The sequence below is a fragment of the Phycodurus eques genome, chromosome 3 (assembly GCF_024500275.1).
Source record: "Phycodurus eques isolate BA_2022a chromosome 3, UOR_Pequ_1.1, whole genome shotgun sequence".
NCBI classification, from domain to species: domain Eukaryota; kingdom Metazoa; phylum Chordata; class Actinopteri; order Syngnathiformes; family Syngnathidae; genus Phycodurus; species Phycodurus eques.
This window is the reverse complement of record NC_084527.1, coordinates 8,757,436-8,779,339: the sequence shown is the minus strand read 5'-3', so window position 1 is coordinate 8,779,339 and position 21,904 is coordinate 8,757,436. Positions and strand designations below refer to the sequence as shown.

The 21,904-nt window shown below is 40.7% G+C and overlaps 1 protein-coding gene across 3 annotated transcripts in view; it reads right to left on the bottom strand.

The window, feature by feature from the left end:
- The window catches only part of ipo11 (importin 11), a 112,335-nt gene extending 90,687 nt beyond the window's left edge, over positions 1 to 21,648 (bottom strand). For all 3 annotated transcript variants that reach the window (XM_061671921.1, XM_061671922.1, XM_061671923.1), the window contains exons 1-7: positions 21,527 to 21,648; positions 14,936 to 15,085; positions 12,936 to 13,036; positions 10,685 to 10,757; positions 5,351 to 5,554; positions 1,286 to 1,418; positions 195 to 253 (exon numbers count right to left, since the gene is read on the bottom strand). In XM_061671921.1, coding sequence (XP_061527905.1) covers positions 195 to 253; positions 1,286 to 1,418; positions 5,351 to 5,554; positions 10,685 to 10,757; positions 12,936 to 13,036; positions 14,936 to 15,073 — 708 coding nt within the window. In that variant the 5' untranslated portion in view covers positions 15,074 to 15,085; positions 21,527 to 21,648. The remainder of the gene's footprint in view (positions 1 to 194; positions 254 to 1,285; positions 1,419 to 5,350; positions 5,555 to 10,684; positions 10,758 to 12,935; positions 13,037 to 14,935; positions 15,086 to 21,526) is intronic.
- Positions 21,649 to 21,904: the final 256 nt, after the last annotated feature.

The following is a 21,904-nucleotide window of genomic DNA, read 5'->3' as shown; positions in this document are numbered from 1 at the left end:
GTTTACAGTGACAGTTGGCGAAGGACTCAAACAAAACTCTCAGCTCTTTGAACAGAGAGATGGCGCCAGGCGTTTCAAATCACCATGGCCATCCACATTTTGCACACTGAACTCAAAATTAAATCTTGAGAAACGCTGAAATATATTTTTTACAGGAAAAACGTGCAATTTAGGCAAAACGTTATGACACTCACCATCACTTCCATATTCTGTTGTGGCTCTTGGAATCCATGGACGGTCAACTTGCGTAGTACTAAGAAGGGAGAAACACATTCTGTAGCATTCACAATGTTTTACTCACCATACAGTGGAACACAGAATTGCCTCAGCATTTGTTTTGATTTTTCTCTTAACAAAAGCCCAATTAACACCACCTGTAAAAGCTGTTGTGTGTCTAAAAGAGAGCATTTTATGGTTTTAACTTATTATTAGAGGTTCCACTGTATGTATAGTTAACTTGATTGGGGTTGCATAAAGCAGGGCCATGTATTTATACTTAAAGTTCTATTCGTGGGGAATAGGGACCGAGCTCTTCCACGAGTAATTTATGCCCCCTGAAAATGTTTTAATTGCCTATACAGGTATTAGTAAATACATATTACAAACTGTGATCTGAAAGCACGTTAAATACTTCCACACACAGCTGACAACATTACCCTTAAAAATAAATGGCTTACAGATGATTTCATATAAAAACAAATGCCCTGCAAGTGTGTGACATGGATATGTGTTAAAGACTCTCTCATGATTACTTTCACCAACAACCAAATCTAAATTTAGCTCCTACAAAGCTCGTCTCTCAGTCAAGCTGTATCACTTTAACATTGTTGCTTAACACCAATGTACTATTTTCCTATTAGACAGGGTTTTGGCCGCATCGTGTGGCATTTTAGGGTGTTTCAGAAAAAGCACTAAACTGTGAATAGGTGAATAGGGAATAGTGAACCACAAGTACGCAGGAATTACTGTATTTTACTTTAACACAAAATTGGTATAGCACTCAAAAGACATTTGTGTATCTAATCCAAAGGCAATAGAAATTAAAAAGTTTAGGTCAGTACTCGAACAAGGGAACTATTCTGATACAAGTCTTTAAACACGGTACAATTGAAACATTTTTAACAACCTATCGGAATAGGACAGTGGGAAAATATGCTTAGTGAATGATACTTTTGGAACATTTTAGCAAGCCAATGTGACAACACATTACGGCACCATTTAGATTGAAGAAAAAAAGTGCATTACTAGTGTGTGGTGCAGGTGTGTGCTTCCTTGTGCCAACTACCTTTAAGAGACAACAGTGTTCTTTCCAGCGATGCCATCGCTGCAGTCTCGTCACGGGCACAGATCTGCTGGAGGAAGCAGTCCGTGTGGTGGCTCCACAGGGAACACGCAAAGCTGTAAATGCCGGACGCCAACTGTCAACACGCACACACAAAACAGTCAATCACGCGCTGATCAAATCATTCTGGATCAGTGGACACGTTCAACAACACGCCGGTGAGCGCGTGGAATGAATCCACCTTCAAATAACATTCATATGGAAAAAATAACCACAGCAGCTATGCCAAAAGCTACTCATAAAAAAACAAAATAGACATCAAGACAAAAATAAGTGTGGCGCAAATAAGGACCTCAGCGTCAAAGGGCTAATTCCAGTCTCAATGAACTGGCTATTTCCCTTACTCCCATAGCATTATTTGGGTCCCAAACCAATTACATTTTCTCCGGGAATGCATATATACTCCAGTAGAACAAAATAAGATGATCAAAGGCAAACAAAAGCACTGCTAGTCCTTCTAACAGTGCAGTACATTGTGTAGCTCACTACCTCAGACAACCAGCCAGGATACTATAATGAGCTTTGGGTTTTGATTTTTAAACTAATAAAAGTACAAATACTATTGTGGTGTAGGTCTCGAGCACTGAGGAATACACACACAGAAAAACCAATTAGATGCAAAAAGGCTTATTATACATGCCGCAACATGGGTTCATTCAGGCAAAACTTGACTTTGCAACACATTTTTCGGTGAGTCGTTTTATTCTAGTTTATTCTTGTTTTATTGTGCAGTGGTTAATTTCTTTTTATACTTGTATGACCAATAAGGATGTTAAAAATATAACTTTAAACATTGGCTGTTCCGTTGATTAACGTTTAATGATGGTCATAGTTTAAGCATGTATCCACATTGCATCCATATGGGAAAACTTTAAAGTCAACCAGCGTCATGAAACTTTGGAAGTTATACTGTAAACTATGGGAAGAGATTTGTCTCAAAATTATTGACACACATTTATCAGCTCCACAAATATATCCGTGATATAAACGTTTTTCAAATACACAAATATGTCCGCGATTTACACGTATTTTAGATAGAATAGTAGTACTGAATCAAATATTTGCTTAATTTGCAACCAGTGACACAGTTAATGTTGTGTTTGATGCCTTTTCTTTTCTATGAATTTAATGAGGCATTGCAGCAAACAGCACATCTTGAATAAAGCGTTTTCAACATCCAGGCACAACTATCCAAATGCCAAGCATGTCTTTTTTTTTTAGACTTTACGCCGATATGATCGGTGTGATCGGTATCGGTACGACAATTAGCATTTTATGCTGATCGTCTTTCATGTCATAACTCGCCGATCAGATCAATGACGTCATCGATCGGTACTGCACAGACATTTAACTCCACGTCGCTGTTGCGTATGAATCCAAAATCTAGTTTATTTTTAGCCTTGTCACGTGTCTTGTGGCAAAATACTGTAACTATGTGACGGCCAATAAAGTTGTTTTCAATCTTGTCGGTGAAAAAACACATCGGTGTGGGACTATTTTGCGCTGTCTCAGACAAACAACACGCAAGTTATTTGGAGTCTGTGCACAACTGAAGTATGTTGTGGGGAACGTCCTCTGAATACTTCAACATAAATTTGATGGGGCACCTGAAGAATGTACACAAGGAGGAGCATGCCGCGTTCAAGCAACGCAGCGTGGGGGGGGAAGCCAAACGGACGCAAACTCTGGACTACACCCGTCCATATAGCCAGTGAGAAAGTTAGAGTAACCATGTCATTAACATTATTTATTAAAGTAATTTAATTGCAATAAAGTAATTTAATTACAGTAAGTTAGCCCCCATTATTTCTGTCATGTTGTAATGTTAATCTAATCTTATGTCAGTGGCCAATCCTTGAACGTCCCACTGGAGGTCATGTTTTAACTATTCTCCAAAATGCTAGAGAATAATTTGGAGCTGGGATGGGCTCCAACACGCCCGCGACCCTAGTGAGGATAAGCGGTACAGAAAACGGATGGATGGAAGTATATTCAATAAATGAACAAGTTATGAAGTACACAATTATATACAATAAATGAACAGGTAATGTCAATTGACACATTGCTCCATGATCGGATCGGTAATCTTTTTTTTTTTTTTTTTTTTTTTTTAACTTGCTGATTGGTGATCGGCCCCAAAAATCCTGATCGTGTAAGCCTGCTGTTTTTCTACTCCTTTCATTGTTGGAATACACGACAATGGCAGAGCACCACAAATTTTCAAGATTTTGGCTCAAAATCAATCGAGATTTAGCAGCGATAGCAAGTCAGTAACATGCCCAAGATGAACTATAGAACTATAGGGTACGTCAGTTGACAACAGAGGTCCATTCTTATGTAGTCTCTCACTAACCAATCCTAACACAATAGCAAAGTCATAACTTTAGTCGATATAAAAAAAAAAAAAACACTTCTAGACCTTACATAAATTTCAAACAATACAATGAAAAACAGTAAATACGACAGTAACTGAGGTATTCTGATGCCGCTTCGCAAACTACTTCATGGCGTGGCATTCGTAACCGTGAAACCTCAGGACCGTCATAACCAACGACACTCTTGCTGCCTACTAGCTACAGTGAATTATGATTACTTTTTGTCACACAAAAATGATCATCGTGACTGAAATGTGTGCCGCTTAAATGCATGTACCACACACTACTTGTTAGGAAACCCCCCCTTAAAATACTGTGCCAAAAGGTGAATGTTTTGGTAACTTTCATTGCATTGGGTAATGGAAACACCAACAACAAAAGGCTACTATACCACGTAAGCCATGTGGATTGTGTCTCGACTCTTACAAAATGAGACACGAGCACATTTTCAATTAAGAAGAGGAAAGAAAAGTCCGCCACCGGCACACCGATTTCACATTGCAGAAAAAAACAATTCACAAACTAAAGGATCCAAGAAGCTGTTTAGCTAATTTTGCTTGATAATTAAACCTCACATCTAAAAGGGAGCTCAAAGCCAGACTTTGGCTTTCATTCACTGCATTGCGCTTTCAAATGAACATGCATTTCACTGCCACATTGATGTGGGGGGGGGGGCTACATGACAATTCAACCAAGTTTCAAGAGACATACTACAAAAAATGCAAAGAATAATCCAGAACTTGATTGAGACATAGTGCCTGCGCATCAGCTGAATACTACACTACATTATCAAAACACGTTGGCATTTTCAGACTAGTTAGCTCTCTTATTGTTATCTTATCTTGCTACCTTATTTGTTAATTATTCTCTGTAGGCACCATGCTGTGGTTAGTAATGGACCTCCACCATACAGTATTTATTCCATCTTTTCAAAATGTATACAGCCATACATATATGAAAGGGAGTAAAACTGTCAAAGATAAAGGTGAGAAAAATTGTTCTTTAAAATGAAAATGACCGCAAACACCTTCAGAAAGTGATCACAGTGCACATTAAAAATGCTAAGACAGAAATATTTAACAACAAAAGAAAGGCCCGAGAGAAACACCTCCGTGGCATGGGGTATGTACACGTCTAGGGTTCAAGTAAAACAATGATAGAAATGTCTGGAAAAGATTCGAAGGATGTGGAGATGTAGGAAACTTCCAAAACTGAGAGAGTATAGCGGTGCTTTCGTTAGTCTGTTTGATCAGTTCTTTGTCCTCAAACCATGTTTTATTCTACAACTCCTTTCGTATCATGTTCTTGAAAACCCTGGATGGCATTAACAAAAACTCAGGATTTGCAGAGACTCACAACCTCTGCGGAGTGAACATTACCTTGCATAAACACACGCCAACACACACACGTTAGTCAATCATGCATAAAAATGGGCACACCTGTGTGCAAAAGGGAATGGTGGTTCCATAAATCTCGTGATTGACAGACTTGAGTCTAAAAGCAGCTAAACAGCATCACCTACAGGCTACACATTGAAATACAAGATTGGCAAAGGGAGAGGTCATGGTAAACTACAAAGTAACAAAATTAAAAAGACAAAATCTGTCCACAAATAAAGCGGCTGATGACTTACATCCTGAAACAGCCGTCTGTCCTGCGCCAGACGTTTCGACGAGAGGGTTTTGGTAACGTGATAGAAGGTGAGCAGCGCTCTGTGCTGCTGCAGGCCATCTTGGCCCTTGACCGACTCCAGCAGAATGGGGATGAGCTCCGGCCATTGCCGGGGGCAGTCCAGCCGGGCTACCTTGGCTATCAGCACCGCAATCTGGGTCGCTATCTGTTGGCAAAGCACACGTGTGCACGTGCACACACAAATGCGCACACACACAGGAAGAGAATGACCACAGGCAAAAAGCAGGAGACAGCAAAGGGATGTGCATTTATTTAAAAATATAGAATCCTAGAGAAAGATCACATAAAATACTCCTGCCTAAGCGTTTTGCAACTTTAAAACAGAGTTGAACCTTCAACGTCGAACACAATCCATTCTGGGACGCTGGTCAAACACAATTTCCCAAGATCAATTTCATTAGGTGCAATTTGTTTTACAGTCCTAACCGTAACAATCATAGACGCCATGGACAATGCTTTCAGAAAACATTTTAACATTTATATATTTCAAGTATCAGAAGCCACCCATTTTTAAGTATGTTGATTTGATTAAGAGTGGGCGGCACGGTGGGCGACTGGTTAGAGCGTCTGCCTCACAGTTCTGAGGAGCGGGGTTCAATCCCCGGCCCCGCCTGTATGGAGTTTGCATGTTCTCCCCGTGCCTGCATGGGTTTTCTCCCGGCACTGCGGTTTCCTCCCACATCCCAAAAACATGCATGGCAGGTTCATTGACAAATCTAAAGTGCCCGTAGGTGTGCAAGTGAGTGCGAATGGTTGTTTGTTTATATGTGCCCTGCAATTGGCTGGCAACCAGTTCAGGGTGTACCCCGCCTCCTGCCCGATGATAGCTGGGATAGGCTCCAGCACGCCCGCGACCCTAGTGAGGAGAAGCGGCTCAGAAAATGGATGGATGGATGGAAGTAAACAGGTTGAAGCAAGAACACTTTCCATTCATTTGGCAGCCATGGGCCCAATGGTTAAGATCATCGCCTGAACTAAAAACCAAACTAAACATGGACTTGCAGGGAGGCAAAAATACCTCTCATGCCACAACAATATTAAGACAGAATCTGGATTCAGCGGCTCAATTGCATTTTGTGGGGCGGGGGGCAGGACTTGAAAGCAACTTGAAAGCTGCATTGTGTTTTTGGCATGATGAGGGTGTGCGCTTGGGCAGACCAGATCAATGCGTGCTGATTTGATTTTAAAAAGTTCTTGAGAAAATCTAATTCATGAACAGTAAAAGAGAAGAGGAAGCTCCTGAGATTGGGATTGATAAATGCATTCCGTAATTTAAAAAGTACACTCAGCGAAAAGGAAAGAAAACATCGGGTGTGCAGTCTGGTTTTGGTCTGGCAAGAAGAGGCTGCAAATGTGGAGCCATATGTTATTTAAATGTCATATTCACAGCCTGCCGTATGGACACTAACGGTCCTGATGTTTGAGGGCCGTCCCTCAGGAAAACACAAGCTGTAGAGGCTGATGGCCGCCATTGAGGGCCACCTTCCGTGTGCCATCAGACTAATACACGCCACTTGATTTCTGAATTATTTCTTCTTTGGTATAGCAGCGGGTGCCTGAAGACTGAGTCAATTTTATACTTTGAAACCTTTATAGTCTTTAGAAATTATTCTGGTGCATAATTAACCCTTCAGAAAAAAAGAAAGCATTCATGAAGAATTTATGGTTACGCACGTCGTACCTAATGGAGCAATCTTTTAATAATTTTATAAGACCATCAATGACAAACTGTGGACATTGTATAACCTTTATTAACTGTACAGGCATTTCAATTCTCTTAACTGTCACACTCTTAAAAGTGTAAAAATATTTTCAACACTTCGTATTAAGATAAAAACAAGTCCTGGCTAGATGGTTTAAGTCTTACTATAATGACAAAGACAAAAGAATAAGAGGAAGGTGGTTCATCTTACAGATGTGCCTCACAGCATCAAAACATTTGTCACAGAGGCATAAGAAGACAATGTCAAAGGCCACGCTGGATTAAATTTTTGTGAAAGCTGCTGAAGTCGAAAAGAAAGGTGTCATATTAAAATCTACTTGTTTTTAAAAAAAAAAAAAAAAAAAAGAAAAAAGAAAAGAAACAGTCGTTGATTCTGAACATTTTGAAAAAGTACCATGACAGTGATTATACTGTGCAACTTTGGAGGCACATTAGTCCAGAGAATGTTGTACGAGTTCAGGAGTATTGAACTTCAGAGGTTACTTTATACCAATAGCCGAAAATGTATTAGCTCATGTCCATGCCCGGAGGCGGCGAGCAGGGGCGTCTTATCTCTCAAATAGCGTCAGGCGGCACTTGAGCAGCACTGTGTGTTGGCACAGAGTGCAAATTACTTCATTCTCAGGCCTTTCATCTTGCCAGCTGTGTCCTCCAGTGGAGAGCCAGAATAGTCCTGAATGGCTGATTGTGTATTCTGCCTCTCAAAGACCTCCTCCACACGGTCGCAATCACAATCGTTGTATTGTTGTCATTTCCATAAACGCACGGTAACCCAATTTCCCCCTACGCCCCACTATAGAGCTTTGTTAAAACCAGCATTGGACGCAGACCTTTTATAAAAATCACTTTGCATGGTGACATACATTGGTCCACCTTGAATTTCATCATGTTTGAAAACAAAATTCCTAATGAAATACAACCCCAATTCCAATGAAGTTGGGATCTTGTGTTAAACATAAATAAAAACAGAATACAATGATTTGCAAATCATGTTCAACTTATATTTAATTGAATACACTACAAAGACAAGATATTTAATGTTCAAACTGACTTTATTGTTTTTCGAAAATAATCATTAACTTGGAATTTTATGGCTGCAACACGTTCCAAAAAAGCTGGGACAGGGACATGTTTACCACTGTGTTACATCACCTTTTCTTTTAACAACATGAGGACACTAATTGTTGAAGCTTTGTAGGTGGAATTCTTTCCCATTCTTGCTTGATTTACAGCTTCAGCTGTTCAAAAGTCCGGGTTCTCTGTTGTCGTATATTACGCTTCATAATGCGCCACACATTTTCAATGGGAGATGGACTGCAGGCAGGTCAGTCTAGTACCCGCACTTTTTACTACGAAGACACGCTGTTGTAACACGTGCAGAATGTGGTTTGGCATTGTCTTGCTGAAATAAGCAGGGGTGTCCATGAAAAAAATGGATGGCAGCATATGTTTCTCCAAAACCTTCATGTACCTTTCAGCTTTAATGGTGCCTTCACAGATGTGTAAGTTACCCATGCCATTGGCACTAACGCAGCCCCATACCATCACAGATGCTGGCTTTTGAACTTTGCTTCTTCCATGACAGTCCGGATGGTTCTTTTCCTCTTTGGCCCGGAGGACACGACGTCCACAATTTCCAAAAACAATTTGAAATGTGGACTCGTCGGACCACAGAACACTTTTCCACTTTGCATCGGTCCATCTTAGATGAGCTCGGGGCCCAGAGAAGCCGACGGCATTTCTGGGTGTTGTTGATAAATGGCTTTTGCTTTGCATAGTAGAGTTTCAAGTTGCACTTACGGATGTAGCGCCGAACTGTATTTACTGACATTGGTTTTCTGAAGTGTTCCTGAGCCCTATGTGGTGATATTCTTTACACAATGTTGTTTTTTGATGCAGCGCCGCCTGAGGGATCGAAGGTCACGGGCATTCAATGTTGGTTTTCGGCTTTGTCGCTTACATGCAGTGATTTCTCCAGATTCTCTGAACCTTTTGACGATATTATGGACCGTAGACGATTAAATTCTTAAATTCCTTGCAATAGTACGTTGAGGAACATTGTCCTTAAACTGTTGGACTATTTTCTCACACACTTGTTCACAAAGAGGTGATCCTCGCCCCATCTTTGCTTGTGAATGACTGAGCAATTCAGGGAAGCTCCTTTTATACCCAATCATGCCACCCACCTGTTCCCAATTAGCCTGTTCACCTGTGGGAAGTTCCAAACAGGTGTTTGATGAGCAGTGACTTTCTCAACTCAACTCTTTTTTGTCACCTGTCCCAGTTTTTTTGGAATGTGTTGCAGCCATAAAATTCAAAGTTAATGATTATTTGCTAAAACCAATAAGTTTATCAGTTTGAACATTAAATATCTTGTCCTTTGTAGTGTATTCAATTAACTATAGGTTGAACATGATTTGCAAATCATTGTATTGTTTTTATTTGTTTAACACAATGTCCCAACTTCATTGGAATTGGGGTTGTATAAACACACACAAACAGCTACCTGACACCCATATTGCAACTTGCATGTTGACAGCTCGAGGAACAAGTATTCTTACTGACTCACACTTTTTTTTTCCATCCATCCATTTTCCATACATCTTATGCTCATTTGCATTGCGACAAAGCCACAAAGAGCCATATGAAAAAGTTAAATGTGGATATCTTTTGATGCTGGCTGAAATTAGGTCTAGTGAGGTCTGAATACTTATGGCTGTGTGATATTTCAGTTATTCTTTTTTAATAAATCTACAACCCCAATTAAGTTGGGACTGTAGATTTACTGTGTGAGGGGGAAAAAATAAACAAATGATTTTGCCAAACAGCTGCAATATAACAAAGAGTGAAAAAGTTAAGGGGTCTGAATACTTTCCGTACCCACTGTATATGTGAGCTCTTGATTTGAAGTAGGGAACTGTCCAAGTCCTTCTTTTTAACTTTTGTTGCTAACCAGAATTAAATAACCCTGCCAGGAAACTATAATAGTCTCATTTTGCGGAAAGCTGCTGTATCCTCGCGAGGCTCGTGAGCACTGCTGTCCTGCATGAGCAAAAGATTGACAGACTATTCTGACACGCTTTCTGTCTCGACAGTTTCTGATTGGCTATGCTTGTCGCGCTAGTGACCAGCTGTAAAATAATAATTAAAATGAGGCCAGAGAGGGATGATTTTTCAAAAAACATTTTTCAAAAAACATTTTAAAAATATTCTACTGTCAGGTCACATAAGACAATTTTACCAAAAAAAAATGTTTTAACTGCAAATGCTTCCTTTAAGTGCTACAGTTTGAATCAATCCTTTCCCTTTTTGCTGCATGTTTCAATTCCAAAAAGAACAGAGAGAAAGAAGAAAATTGCCAAGCCTCGCTTCCTACTTCTGGCAAGCGCAAGTGGAAGTCAATGGGTGGCAATCAGTGTTCTACATATCCTACCTGCTTCAAATTGCATGTCATCAAATTTCTATACAGACAGAATTTCTTTGTGAGGTTCTTTGATGGAGTCCACCATCAGGGCAGGTGTGATTTCAGCAGGGTCGACTGGAAGCACTAACCTGATTGACAGGCTCATTGAAGTTTGTGATGAGACCGGCCCGTAACGTGGTCTTCTCCTCCTCTGATAAAGCGCTGGCAATAGAAGCAAAGAGCAAACATGTTCAGAGGAAGAAATAACATTTGACGGCACAAAGAAAATCCCATGTTTTTAATTCCCAAGAGTTCCTCGCTGCAAGATGGCAGTGCTTTGCAGACCTGAGCCTCTGCAACGTGAGGAAGGCAAGACTGCCACACTTCTGGGAGAATCTTTAAAACTTTCTTTGAAATCTACAAGTCTACACAGAAATATGAAGCTGTGTCTACTAAGATGCCAGGGGATTCATTCAAATCCTTGTATAGCACCAGCCAGCCTGCCAACCTTCTCTAAATCTCCTCTGTTAAACATCTCGCCATTTACAAAATTGCAGCTGATACTTTTGCCATTGCTGTTTTGTGCATTGAATTTGTAAAATTAAAAAAACTGAGCTGTAGCTTTAAACTGCAGCTGAGGCTTAATTGAGCGGGGGAGTATTGACGATCGCTGCGATGCGTCACTGAGCAGACATAGTGAGGAGAAGGAGATAAACATGGGCGGTGGAACAATGTACGCAATTCTAATTCAAGCATGTGCTTAACTAAATGAGGATTTACACACATGCTGGCAATGGTAAAAGATTAAAATATATATTGTCATCGGGCAACCGGGGCTCATAACGCAGGTATTAAGGACAGAGAAAATACACAAACAGTGTAAACTTTGCATTGAAACACTGGCGGTCGTACAATTTGGAAAACGAACAAAACTTGGTCGGGGAGCATGGAAAAGTAACTTATTTTTGGGCGTGTGTGTGTATGTGAAAATGTGATGCTAACCGAAGAACCAAAAAAGACACTTATTGCAACATGGCTGTAGTATGCATCTCTATCTATCAGTATGCATCTCTGTCCTGGCTGCTCAGTACAATACAGCTAAACCAGTTACCATTTTTGCATAAGGCTGCACAATGAAAAAAAATCAAGGATGTGGGTGCCACTTTGACATTCTTCACCTTTTGTTTATTGAACTTTCATCGTTCAGTCATCAGTTCAACCTTTTCATAACTTCTATTATGGTCTTCCTGATGCAGGCATGATTAATGTTATTTTCATAGTATGTTGTGTGGTAATAACAATCAAATGCCACAAATGGCCATTAGCCCAACCCTGGGATGAAGCGAAATCAAGTCAACATCATCAATAACAAAGGAATGGATTATACCGCAACGTTAACTGAAGCATCCTCTCATATTCCAAAAACATTTAGGTACATTGAAGACTTTAAATTGCCCATACCTGTAAAGGTGAGTGGATGTTTGTCTATATGTGCCCTGTGATTAGCTGGCGACCAATCCAGGGCGTACCCCACCTCTTACCCCAAATCAGCTAGGATACGCTCTGGCAGAAAATGTGATGGATGGATAAAAATTAACAATCAGTTCAACCCTGCATCCCAGAACAGATTGTGTTCAACCATTAAGGTTCCACAGTACAAACAAATATCAAAAATGGGGATTTTAGGAGAACATTCATTTTTTCTAATCTGTTATAGTATATTGTCAGATACACTTATTAACAGGGTGCAACCGCTGCATAATGTGGCCTAAGCTTTGTACCGTGACACCACAGTCATCGTGCCATATTGGGCATCGTTCTACTTTTCAATTCATGGCATTCTGCCCAAAGGTAATCAAATTACATGTTGGCCCAAAAACCCTTACGCAGCACTTTAAAAAAATGAAAGTAACTTTACTACTGACAGGTGCAAAACCAACTTGGTTGGAAGAGGCAGAGGAAACTGTGGAGAGGAAGAAAACAACAGCAAGAAACAAAGTGGCCACACACACCAAGATTGCTGAGGCAGAACTGAAGACGTCGGGCCTGCTGCTGTCCTGTGGATTTATGGACCAATGCTCCATTCAAATCCAATTAAAGTCATCTTATAAAGTAGCCTAGACACACGGTGTTCAGTAAAAAGCACAAAGGCCACATACATCAGCGTGCATTAAGAAGAAACAAAGAGTGGGATATATAAATTATCAGGGAGGACAGCAAGAGAGAAAACAAGCTGTAAAGACAGTAATAAAGGCACAATACACATAGGAGAGTTGTAACGGGAAAATGGAACCAAAAACAAACACCAGCGCAATGGTAATAAAACCAGTGAAATAGACTGTGGCAAAGAGACGACAGCGAGGGAGGCATTAAAATAAAATAAAAAAAACAGGTACTTACTGGGGCGCCACTCTCCTCCAGTATCTGTCAATGCCGTTTTTGAAGTAAAGCACCGCCAGCCACCTGACATTCACATCCAGCATGTGGTTATTGAAGATGTTCTGAAGGAATGGAAGCCATACATTTCATCAGCTCATGTTGGTAGCAAAAAGGAGATTGAAGTTTTCCCCGACTCAAGAAGGTTCTATATACGCACAACAGATTACAACTTTATCCGATTCAGCTAAGGCTGGACTTACTCTGTATGATGGTTCAAAGGACACAATTATGATTTTCTGTTCCACTCTTAAAGTGGTGCAATTGGGATCGTAAAGATCGTAATCAGGCAAAAATTAGATGTGTATCAAACATTTGGCAATGCAAGTCCAGAACAGCACAACGTCAATGCCAGCTTGAGGTCATCAAAACATACCGACTGATGACGTAAACACCCACGTCTCCCCAAACACAAATAAACACATTAAAAAAACCTGTAAATAGAGTTGTCCTGATCTGATATGTGATTGGAAATTGGTGCCAATTCCATAATTCTCATCTGATTAGTATTAGGTGAAAAAAATATGATTTTGTTTTTAAAGGTCATAAAGTGACAACATAATTTTGAAGTATAAAAATATTGCCAAATGGAAAAGCAGTAGCTTAGTTTTATATTACACAATATAAAGTTTCGGGTTCTGTGGTGGCGTGAAAAAGACGAAAGGCAGAGAACCTCATCCACAAGAGTGCAGGGATTCCACAAAATGTTCGTTTATTCATGCTGCAACGTTTTATGATCAGTTGTACACCACTTATTTTTTCATACAGTACATGAACCAAATAAAAGGGAGACTACACGTTGCAGAATGAGTTGATTGAAAAAAGAAACTAAGAGCTATATCAAATGTGCTCATACTTTCATTTAAATTGTTTAAAAAAGACAATTGAGCCAAATTGGATGAGATCTTTTTTTTTTCTTCTTAATGCACTGCCAAAGTATCGAATCGGGACTCAGAATAGGCAGATACTCAAAATCAAGTGACTCGGGAGCACACAAATGTGATAAGGACATCCCTCGTTCGTAAATGTAAACTACAGCAGAAGCATTGACAGTTAAATATTGTGTCAACACACTAGATTACATGTGTGCCCATCATTAAATAAGCTAACTCATTGATGGCTGTTGTCACTGCCGCAATGCCAATGTAACTCTCATTTAAATCAATGAGGGGGAAGAGTCTGCCAAGATCAACTTAACGCTATGTAATATTTGTGTATTATTGTTCACTTCCGTATTGAGGCTAACGCAGTCAGTTATGTGCAATTTGGTTATCTGTGCATGTGGGTTGTTAAAATTCATAAAAATTAAATACAAATATTACATTTATTTTTTTAAATCTGGTAGTGGAAAACGTGTTACATGTGTATTGTGAATGTTAACAGCCATATGGAATGTGTGTCACTTCAAATATATATGGAAAAAGAAATACAAAATAAAAAATACAAAATAAATAAAAAAAGGGGGAAAATTTGATTAAATTAAATTGGAATTGGGCATTAAATTGGAATTGGGCATTTGGCAGGCAATGTAAATCCACGCAGAGAGAGAAAGCGTTTGGCAAAACGTTTTTACACATTTAAATATGACATCATCCTAAGCGGATCCTGTACATGGATGGATTACAACTGAAAACCAGCCTCCTGTATATCAAAGAGGACAGACAGGAAGTTGACCGCAAAAAGATGAAAAATAACCTGATTAATACCAGAGAGTAACTTGTGTTTTGCTGACGTCTGAGTGAGATTGAGACTGCTGAGGCAAGACATGGTTGAATATACAACACACTCAGCAAGAACCCTGATAGATAATCAAATATGCCCACGTTTTGGCAATTTTTACATCTGGAGAACAATTTTCAGCCCGATCCAGCTCCATAAGATCCCCATATTACCTGCATTTATAAAATAAGCAAGTGATGTGTAAAAATATTGACTCGAGTGTAATTATTCAACGTTTTGCCCACCAAGAGGACCGAGTAGAAGCCCGGCTGCGTCTCCCACTGCCTGAGCTGCTCCTCGGCGGGCTTCAGCACGGCCGTGTCCTGACTGGTGGCTTGGGTTAAGGCCTTCAGCACCACCGAACTGGCACCGTCTATATCCATAGCTGGATATACCTGGAGGGAAGACAGATGTACACATTTCAGTGCTCTCCCAAGTCCAGCCGGCCCGAGACACGACAGACTTTTAGGAGTCAAGTCCGAGTCAAGACCAAGACCTTCAAAATGTGGTCTCCAGAACGTTCTCCAGACCAAGACCGGTCTCAAGTGTTACGACACTAATAAAGGGTTAACATCACAAGTGCTGTTTTTTGTGTACAGATGAGTGATCCAGAAATAGACGGCATCTCCAAAGGCTGAGTAACTTTACTGTGTTTTATTTTTATTTTACAGTGGTTAACTTCAGCCAGGAATTTGAAAATGTTACTTTAAAAATCGGCAGTAAAGTTTATAAAGGTTTCACGATGGCAAGAAACAAGAAACAATTTAACTTGCATTATTTCCAAAAGGGAGAAATTGTTTTGAAAGTAGAAGGACCTGGAAGCCAACGTGTCACAGAATAAATTGAGTTGCGACATTATTTTTGCCCCCAATCTAAGGCACCAACAAACCGTTAACCTCAACATGTGCACTGTCATTGTCTCAATTACTGCTTTCAATTATGTTCAAGCCTCTCAGGTCCACAATCATCTTCGCTTGACTTGGAAGGCAATGAGTGTCACCTTTCCTGTTCATTTCAAGAGAGGCCTTCTTCAATAATGGACTTTAGTTCCTAATAGTAGGGAGGATGTCTTTTTAAAGCATATGAACACTTGTGAAGGTTACTAATGCTGGAGGGGGTGATGTTTTATTCCGAGGAATCTGAAGTCAGGATCAGTTGGCAGGCAGTTAATTCCAGGCATTTAATATTAATGAATAGTAACAGGCTGCAAAATCTCCGGCCGGCTGAGGTAAGAGCACACTATAAGGACAGGAGGATTGAGACAAACCTTTGTCAATAAATTAATCGGGAGGCCAGACTACACCCTTTAATTACCCCTAGATCTTAGTGTGTCAACTAAGCAAGACATTTTGGACAAATGTAGGCTTGCAATCGCAAAGGAAGATACAGACTCAATTTTAATGGTCCCTTGTCCCAATACATTTGTCCATTTTGTGGCGCATCGGCAAGTAGATGGGTTAGCATTGAGCAACACTGCCATCTCCAGGCCAGTAGGAAACATTGAACGGGACGTTCGGCCTTAATGATGTAATTTAGCGCAAGCATTCACATTTAGCATCAACAAGTTTTGTCACGTAAGGCAAACAAAGACCATGCATAACATTTGAATTTAAGTATGAATATATGTTTTTTATTTCTAATTACAATGTAATCACTTTGATAAAATAAAAATAACATTCAAATACACCTACTAAAATTGTAGTACAACATTTTATTTAAAAAATGAAGGGCAGGACTGTTCACAACATTAATTTTTACTTAATTAATATTTCTTTTTATTATTTAAAATGAATGCAGAATGGCAGCCACGTTTCTTTCAGAGTGCCACCTACACAAGTAGGTTACCAACATCAGCTGTGACTGAGGAGTGAATGAATTATGCATGAAATTGTAAAGCGTCTGAGTGCCTAGAAAAGCGCTCTAAATAAATCTAATTCAAGTCTTAATCACTTCAGAATTGTGCAAAATATTCTGCTCATGTAAATATTTGTTTTCAATTATGTCATTGAAGTTTAATTCATATTTTGAGAAAACCAAAATACCAAACATATAGGCTATCAGCATGTAACCACACAGGCTGCGGAAATTATTTTAGCATTAATTTGTGAATATGCACCATTGTAATTCGGAGGTGTTGTGTAATGTGATGCACCGACCGGATTAAAAACGACATTTTAAGCACTGACAAACTGTAAACCAGTGAAAAGTGGATTCAGACAGTGGTAACATGAGGGTCTAACATCAATAAAAGCTCTGGATCTCTGATATAATCACAACACGCAATCTCAGCGTTCCTCACGAGACGTCAGTTTAAGAAGCAATCTGCTCACTTTCTTTTTCCCCCGGCTTTTTTGTACTGTCTTCTTTTCCTTTCGGTTTGTCCCGTTAGGGGTCGCCACAGCGCGTCATCCTTTTCCATGTAAGCCTATCTCCTGCATCCTCCTCTCGAATACCAACTGCCATCATGTCTTCCCTCACGACATCCATCAACCTTCTCTTTGGTCTTCCTCGAGCTCTCTTGCCTGGCAGCTCCATCCTCATCATCCTTCTTCCAATATACTCACTATTTCTCCTCTGGACGTGTCCAAACCATTGAAGTCTGCGCTCTCTAACTTTGTCTCCAAAACATCGAACCTTGGCTGTCCCTCTGATGAGCTCATTTCTAATTTTATCCAACCTGGTCACTCCAAGAGCGAACCTCAACATCTTCATTTCCGCCACCTCCAGCTCTGCTTCCTGTTGTCTCTTCAGTGCCACTGTCTCTAATCCATACATCATGGCTGGCCTCACTACTGTTTTATAAACTTTGCCCTTCATCCTAGCAGAGACTTTTCTGTCACATAACACACCTGACACCTTCCTCCACCCGTTCCAACCTGCTTTGACCCGTTTCTTCACTTCCTGACCACACTCACCATTGCTCTGGACGGTTGACCCCAAGTATTTAAAGTCCTCCACCCTTGCTATCGCTTCTCCCTGTAGCCTCATTCTTCCCCCACCAGCCCTCTCATTCATGCACATATATTCTGTTTTACTTCGGCTAATCTTCATTCCTCTTCTTTCCAGTACATGCCTCCATCTTTCTAACTGTTCCTCCAGCTGCTCCCTGCTTTCACTGCAGATCACAATGTCATCTGCAAACATCATGGTCCACGGAGATTCCAGTCTAACCTCATCTGTCAGCCTATCCATCACCACTGCAAAAAGGAAGGGGCTCAGGGCTGATCCCTGATGCAGTCCCACGTCCACCTTAAATTCTTCTGTCACACCTACAGCACACCTCACCACTGTTCTGCTGCCCTCGTACATGTCCTGTATTATTCTAACCTACTTCTCTGCCACTCCAGACGTCCGCATGCAGTGCCACAGTTCCTCTCTGGGCACTCTGTCATAGGCTTTCTCTAGATTTACAAAGACACAATGTAGCTCCTTCTGACCTTCTCTGTACTTTTCCATCAACATCCTCAAGGCAAATAATGCATCTGTGGTACTCTTTCTAGGCATGAAACCATACTGTTGCTCGCAAATACTCACTTCTGTCCTGAGTCTAGCCTCCACTACTCTTTCCCATAACTTCATTGTGTGGCTCATCAACTTTATTCCTCTATAGTTGCCACAGCTCTGCACATCACCTTTGTTCTTAAAAATGGGCACCAGTACACTTTTCCTCCATTCCTCAGGCATCTTCTCACGCACTAGAATTCTATTGAACAAGCTGGTCAAAAACTTCACAGCCACATCGCCTCATCAGGACCAACTGCCTTTCCATTTTTCATCCTCTTTAATGCCTTTCTAACTTCCCCCTTACTAATCATTGCCACTTCCTGGTCCACCGCACTTACCTCTTCTACTCTCCCTTCTCTATCATTTTCCTCATTCATCAACTCCTCGAAGTATTCTTTCCATCTAGCAAGCACACTGCTGGCACCAGTCAACGTATTTCCATCTCTATCCTTAATCACCCTAACCTGCTGCACATCCTTCCCATCTCTATCCCTCTGTCTGGTCAGCCTGTATAGATCCTTTTCTCCTTCTTTAGTGTCCAACCTGCCATACATGTCATCATATGCCTCTTGTTTTGCCTTTGCCACCTCTACCTTTGCCCTGTGTCGCATCTCAATGTATTCCTTTCGCCTCTCCTCGGTCCTCTCAGTGTCCCACTTCTTCTTAGCTAACCTTTTTCCTTGTATGATTTCCTGTACTGTGAGGTTCCACCACCAAGTCTCCTTCTCTCCTTTCCTGCCAGAAGATACACCAAGTACTCTCCTGCCTGCTTCTCTGATCACCTTGGCTGCAGTGGTCCAGTCTTCTGGAAGCTCCTGCCGTCCACCGAGAGCCTGTATCACCTCTTCCCGAAAAGCTGCACAACACTCGTCCTGTCTCAGCTTCCACCACATGGTTCTCTTCTCTGCCTTTGTCTTCCTAATTTTCCTCCCCACCACCAGAGTCATCTTACACATCACCATCCTATGCTGTCTAGCCACACTTTCCCCTACCACTACCTTACAGTTGGTAACCTCCTTCAGATTACATCGTCTGCACAAGATGTAATCCACCTGTGTGCTTCTACCTCCGCTCTTGTAGGTCACCCTATGTTCGTGCCTCTTCTGAAAAAAAGTGTTCACTACAGCCATTTGCATCCTTGTTGCAAAGTCTACCACCATCTGTCCCTCCAAGTTCCTTTCCTGGATGCCGTACTTACCCATCACTTCTTCATCACCCCTATTACCTTCACCAACATGTCCATTACAATCTGCACCAATTACGACTCTCTCTCTGTCTAGGATGCTCAGAACTACATCATCTAGCTCCTTCCAGAATTTCTCTTTCACCTCTAGGTCACATCCTACCTGTGGGGCATAGCCACTAATCACATTACACATAACACCCTCAATTTCAAATTTCAGCCTCATCACTCGATCTGATACTCTTTTCACCTCCAAGACATTCTTAGCCAACTCTTCTTTCAAACTAACCCCGACTCCATTTCTCTTCCCATCTACACCATGGTAAAATAATTTAAACCCTGCCCCTAAACTTCTAGCCTTACTGCCTTTCCACCTGGTCTCCTGGACACACAATATATGAACCTTTCTCCTAATCATCATGTCAACCAACTCCCGAGATTTTCCTGTCATAGTCCCAACATTCAAAGTCCCCACATTCAGTTCTAGGCTCTGTGTTTTCCTCTTGTCTTTCTGCCGAAGAACCCGCTTTCCACCTTTTTTGTACTGTAAAACTCAATAAAATGGTGTGAAGAGAAGAATGAAGACTGGAAATTATGTGAATAAAAGCAGACTTGCATTCAAAGCAGTAAGGATTGGTTACTTTTGATCAAAGTTAAGGCACAGTGTTTTACACAGGAGTTAACTTCTTTTTAAAACTGTGTGACCATTTACTGTGTTAAATTGTTACTTGCAACATTTCCCGTACAGTTAAAATATCTCATGATGGTAACAATCAGACGCTGGGACAGATTATTTTCTATTGTTTAGAAATACGAATAAATCGGTGTCTAGGATTGAATTGTGTTGACCTGAGAGGTTCCACTGCAGGGTAAACACAGACCGACACTGTCCCTTGTGTTCAAAGTCTATAAAGGCCATTTATTCGATGTGTCTAAAAGATCATCTTGAGTGATTATTCTGTGGGGGTGACCTCTAAGTTACGAGTAATATTTTTCACCGATCTGCTTGGAAAACAGTCAAAGGTGACAATCGTAATATGTGACGTTAAAATCATTGTAATTTATGATGATATTTTTTTTTCTAATCTCTCCAAAGTTGCAAAGACTGCAGTGTGCCAGAGCTGCAAAGGTGGACATGAATCAAAGGGATCTGCAAAGCTGCTTCAAAACAATATAATAATGTCTTCAGCAAAGGTGGCCACATCACACAAGATATGAAGTCATTAATCACTTAAAAGTGCTCAGGCTGTGCTTATTTTGAACATTTGAATGTAAATACTGTTTATTTGATTCCATGAATGTTAATCGAATGTTTTTATATTATATCAAACAGCGGTCCTGTTGTTTTTGTTTTGTGTTTTAGTACTATATGATGTAAAGAAAATGTTAAAAGAACAAGAACGTGCTTGTCAATACTAGCTTGTTTGATCAAGTGAGGGGAATATGTGATCAGAATGGTACCACCTCTGTCCTCAATTTGAGCCAGGAAAAACCCTGAAAAATCACTACACTGTTAAACAGTATCACATTATTCTCATGTCTCGTACGCCCACCTGTTCATCCAAGTACAAAGCAGACCTGGACCAAGTCAGCAAGCCAAGAATCCTCCATCACATTAGCACATGCAGATGTCGTCCTATTGTGCTATGTAGCTGTCAAAAGTTAGCAACAATACCACCGCTTGTCATGGCACAAACGGCCTCTGAGCATGCTAACCATGTCATTAGTTATCCCTAATATGGGCCTCTCATCCCAGCCCCTCCAAAACCGACCACTTGGTTCTCCTGACCAGTGCATCACAAATAAAATGAAATTACAAAACGCGTCTAAATCTGATGTAACGTACCCGGCGAACCAGATCGCCAGTAATGTAATGATTTACAGTCACATAAGGGAGGCTTATTCGCCGAGGTGATTCGGGGAGCCTCTTTTGGTGCCACTCGTTACGAAAGCGAGGATATTTAACCAAAACACACAACGTGTGACACAGCAAGGCTAACTTTTAGGCTAACGAGGGAGCTAAACTTATTGAATAGCGTCCGAAATTGGGGGGGGCGACCCGACGTTTAGCCGCTATCAACGTCTTCATCCTCGGTGATGATGAGCACAGGCCGCATAGTTGAGGGGGAACAAATGCAACGAGACTCACCTCAAAGACGTACTGCAGACGAACAAACGCAGAAGTAGTGAAATGATAAGTCGAGCTGTGTTTAGTGGTACTTCAGCAGGGAGACGGGGGAACACACGCTTGTCAGAATGGCGCCAGCAACACATCCCGGCGCGCCTTGATGACGTCAGTCGCAAGGCTAGGCTTCAGACCAGCATTGAGATGAATATCAAATCTAAACTGTAAAAAGGATAGCTGGAGATTTATCTAGGATATTATCTTACGTAACTTTGAACTTTGGTGTGTTTTTTTCGTTGTTTTTTTTTTGGTTGTGTTACGCATGAAACCAGAAAAAGTTAAGTTTTATATTCACAAATGTAAATATGCTAAGGTCAAACCTATTTTCTGTCTTTATGAATC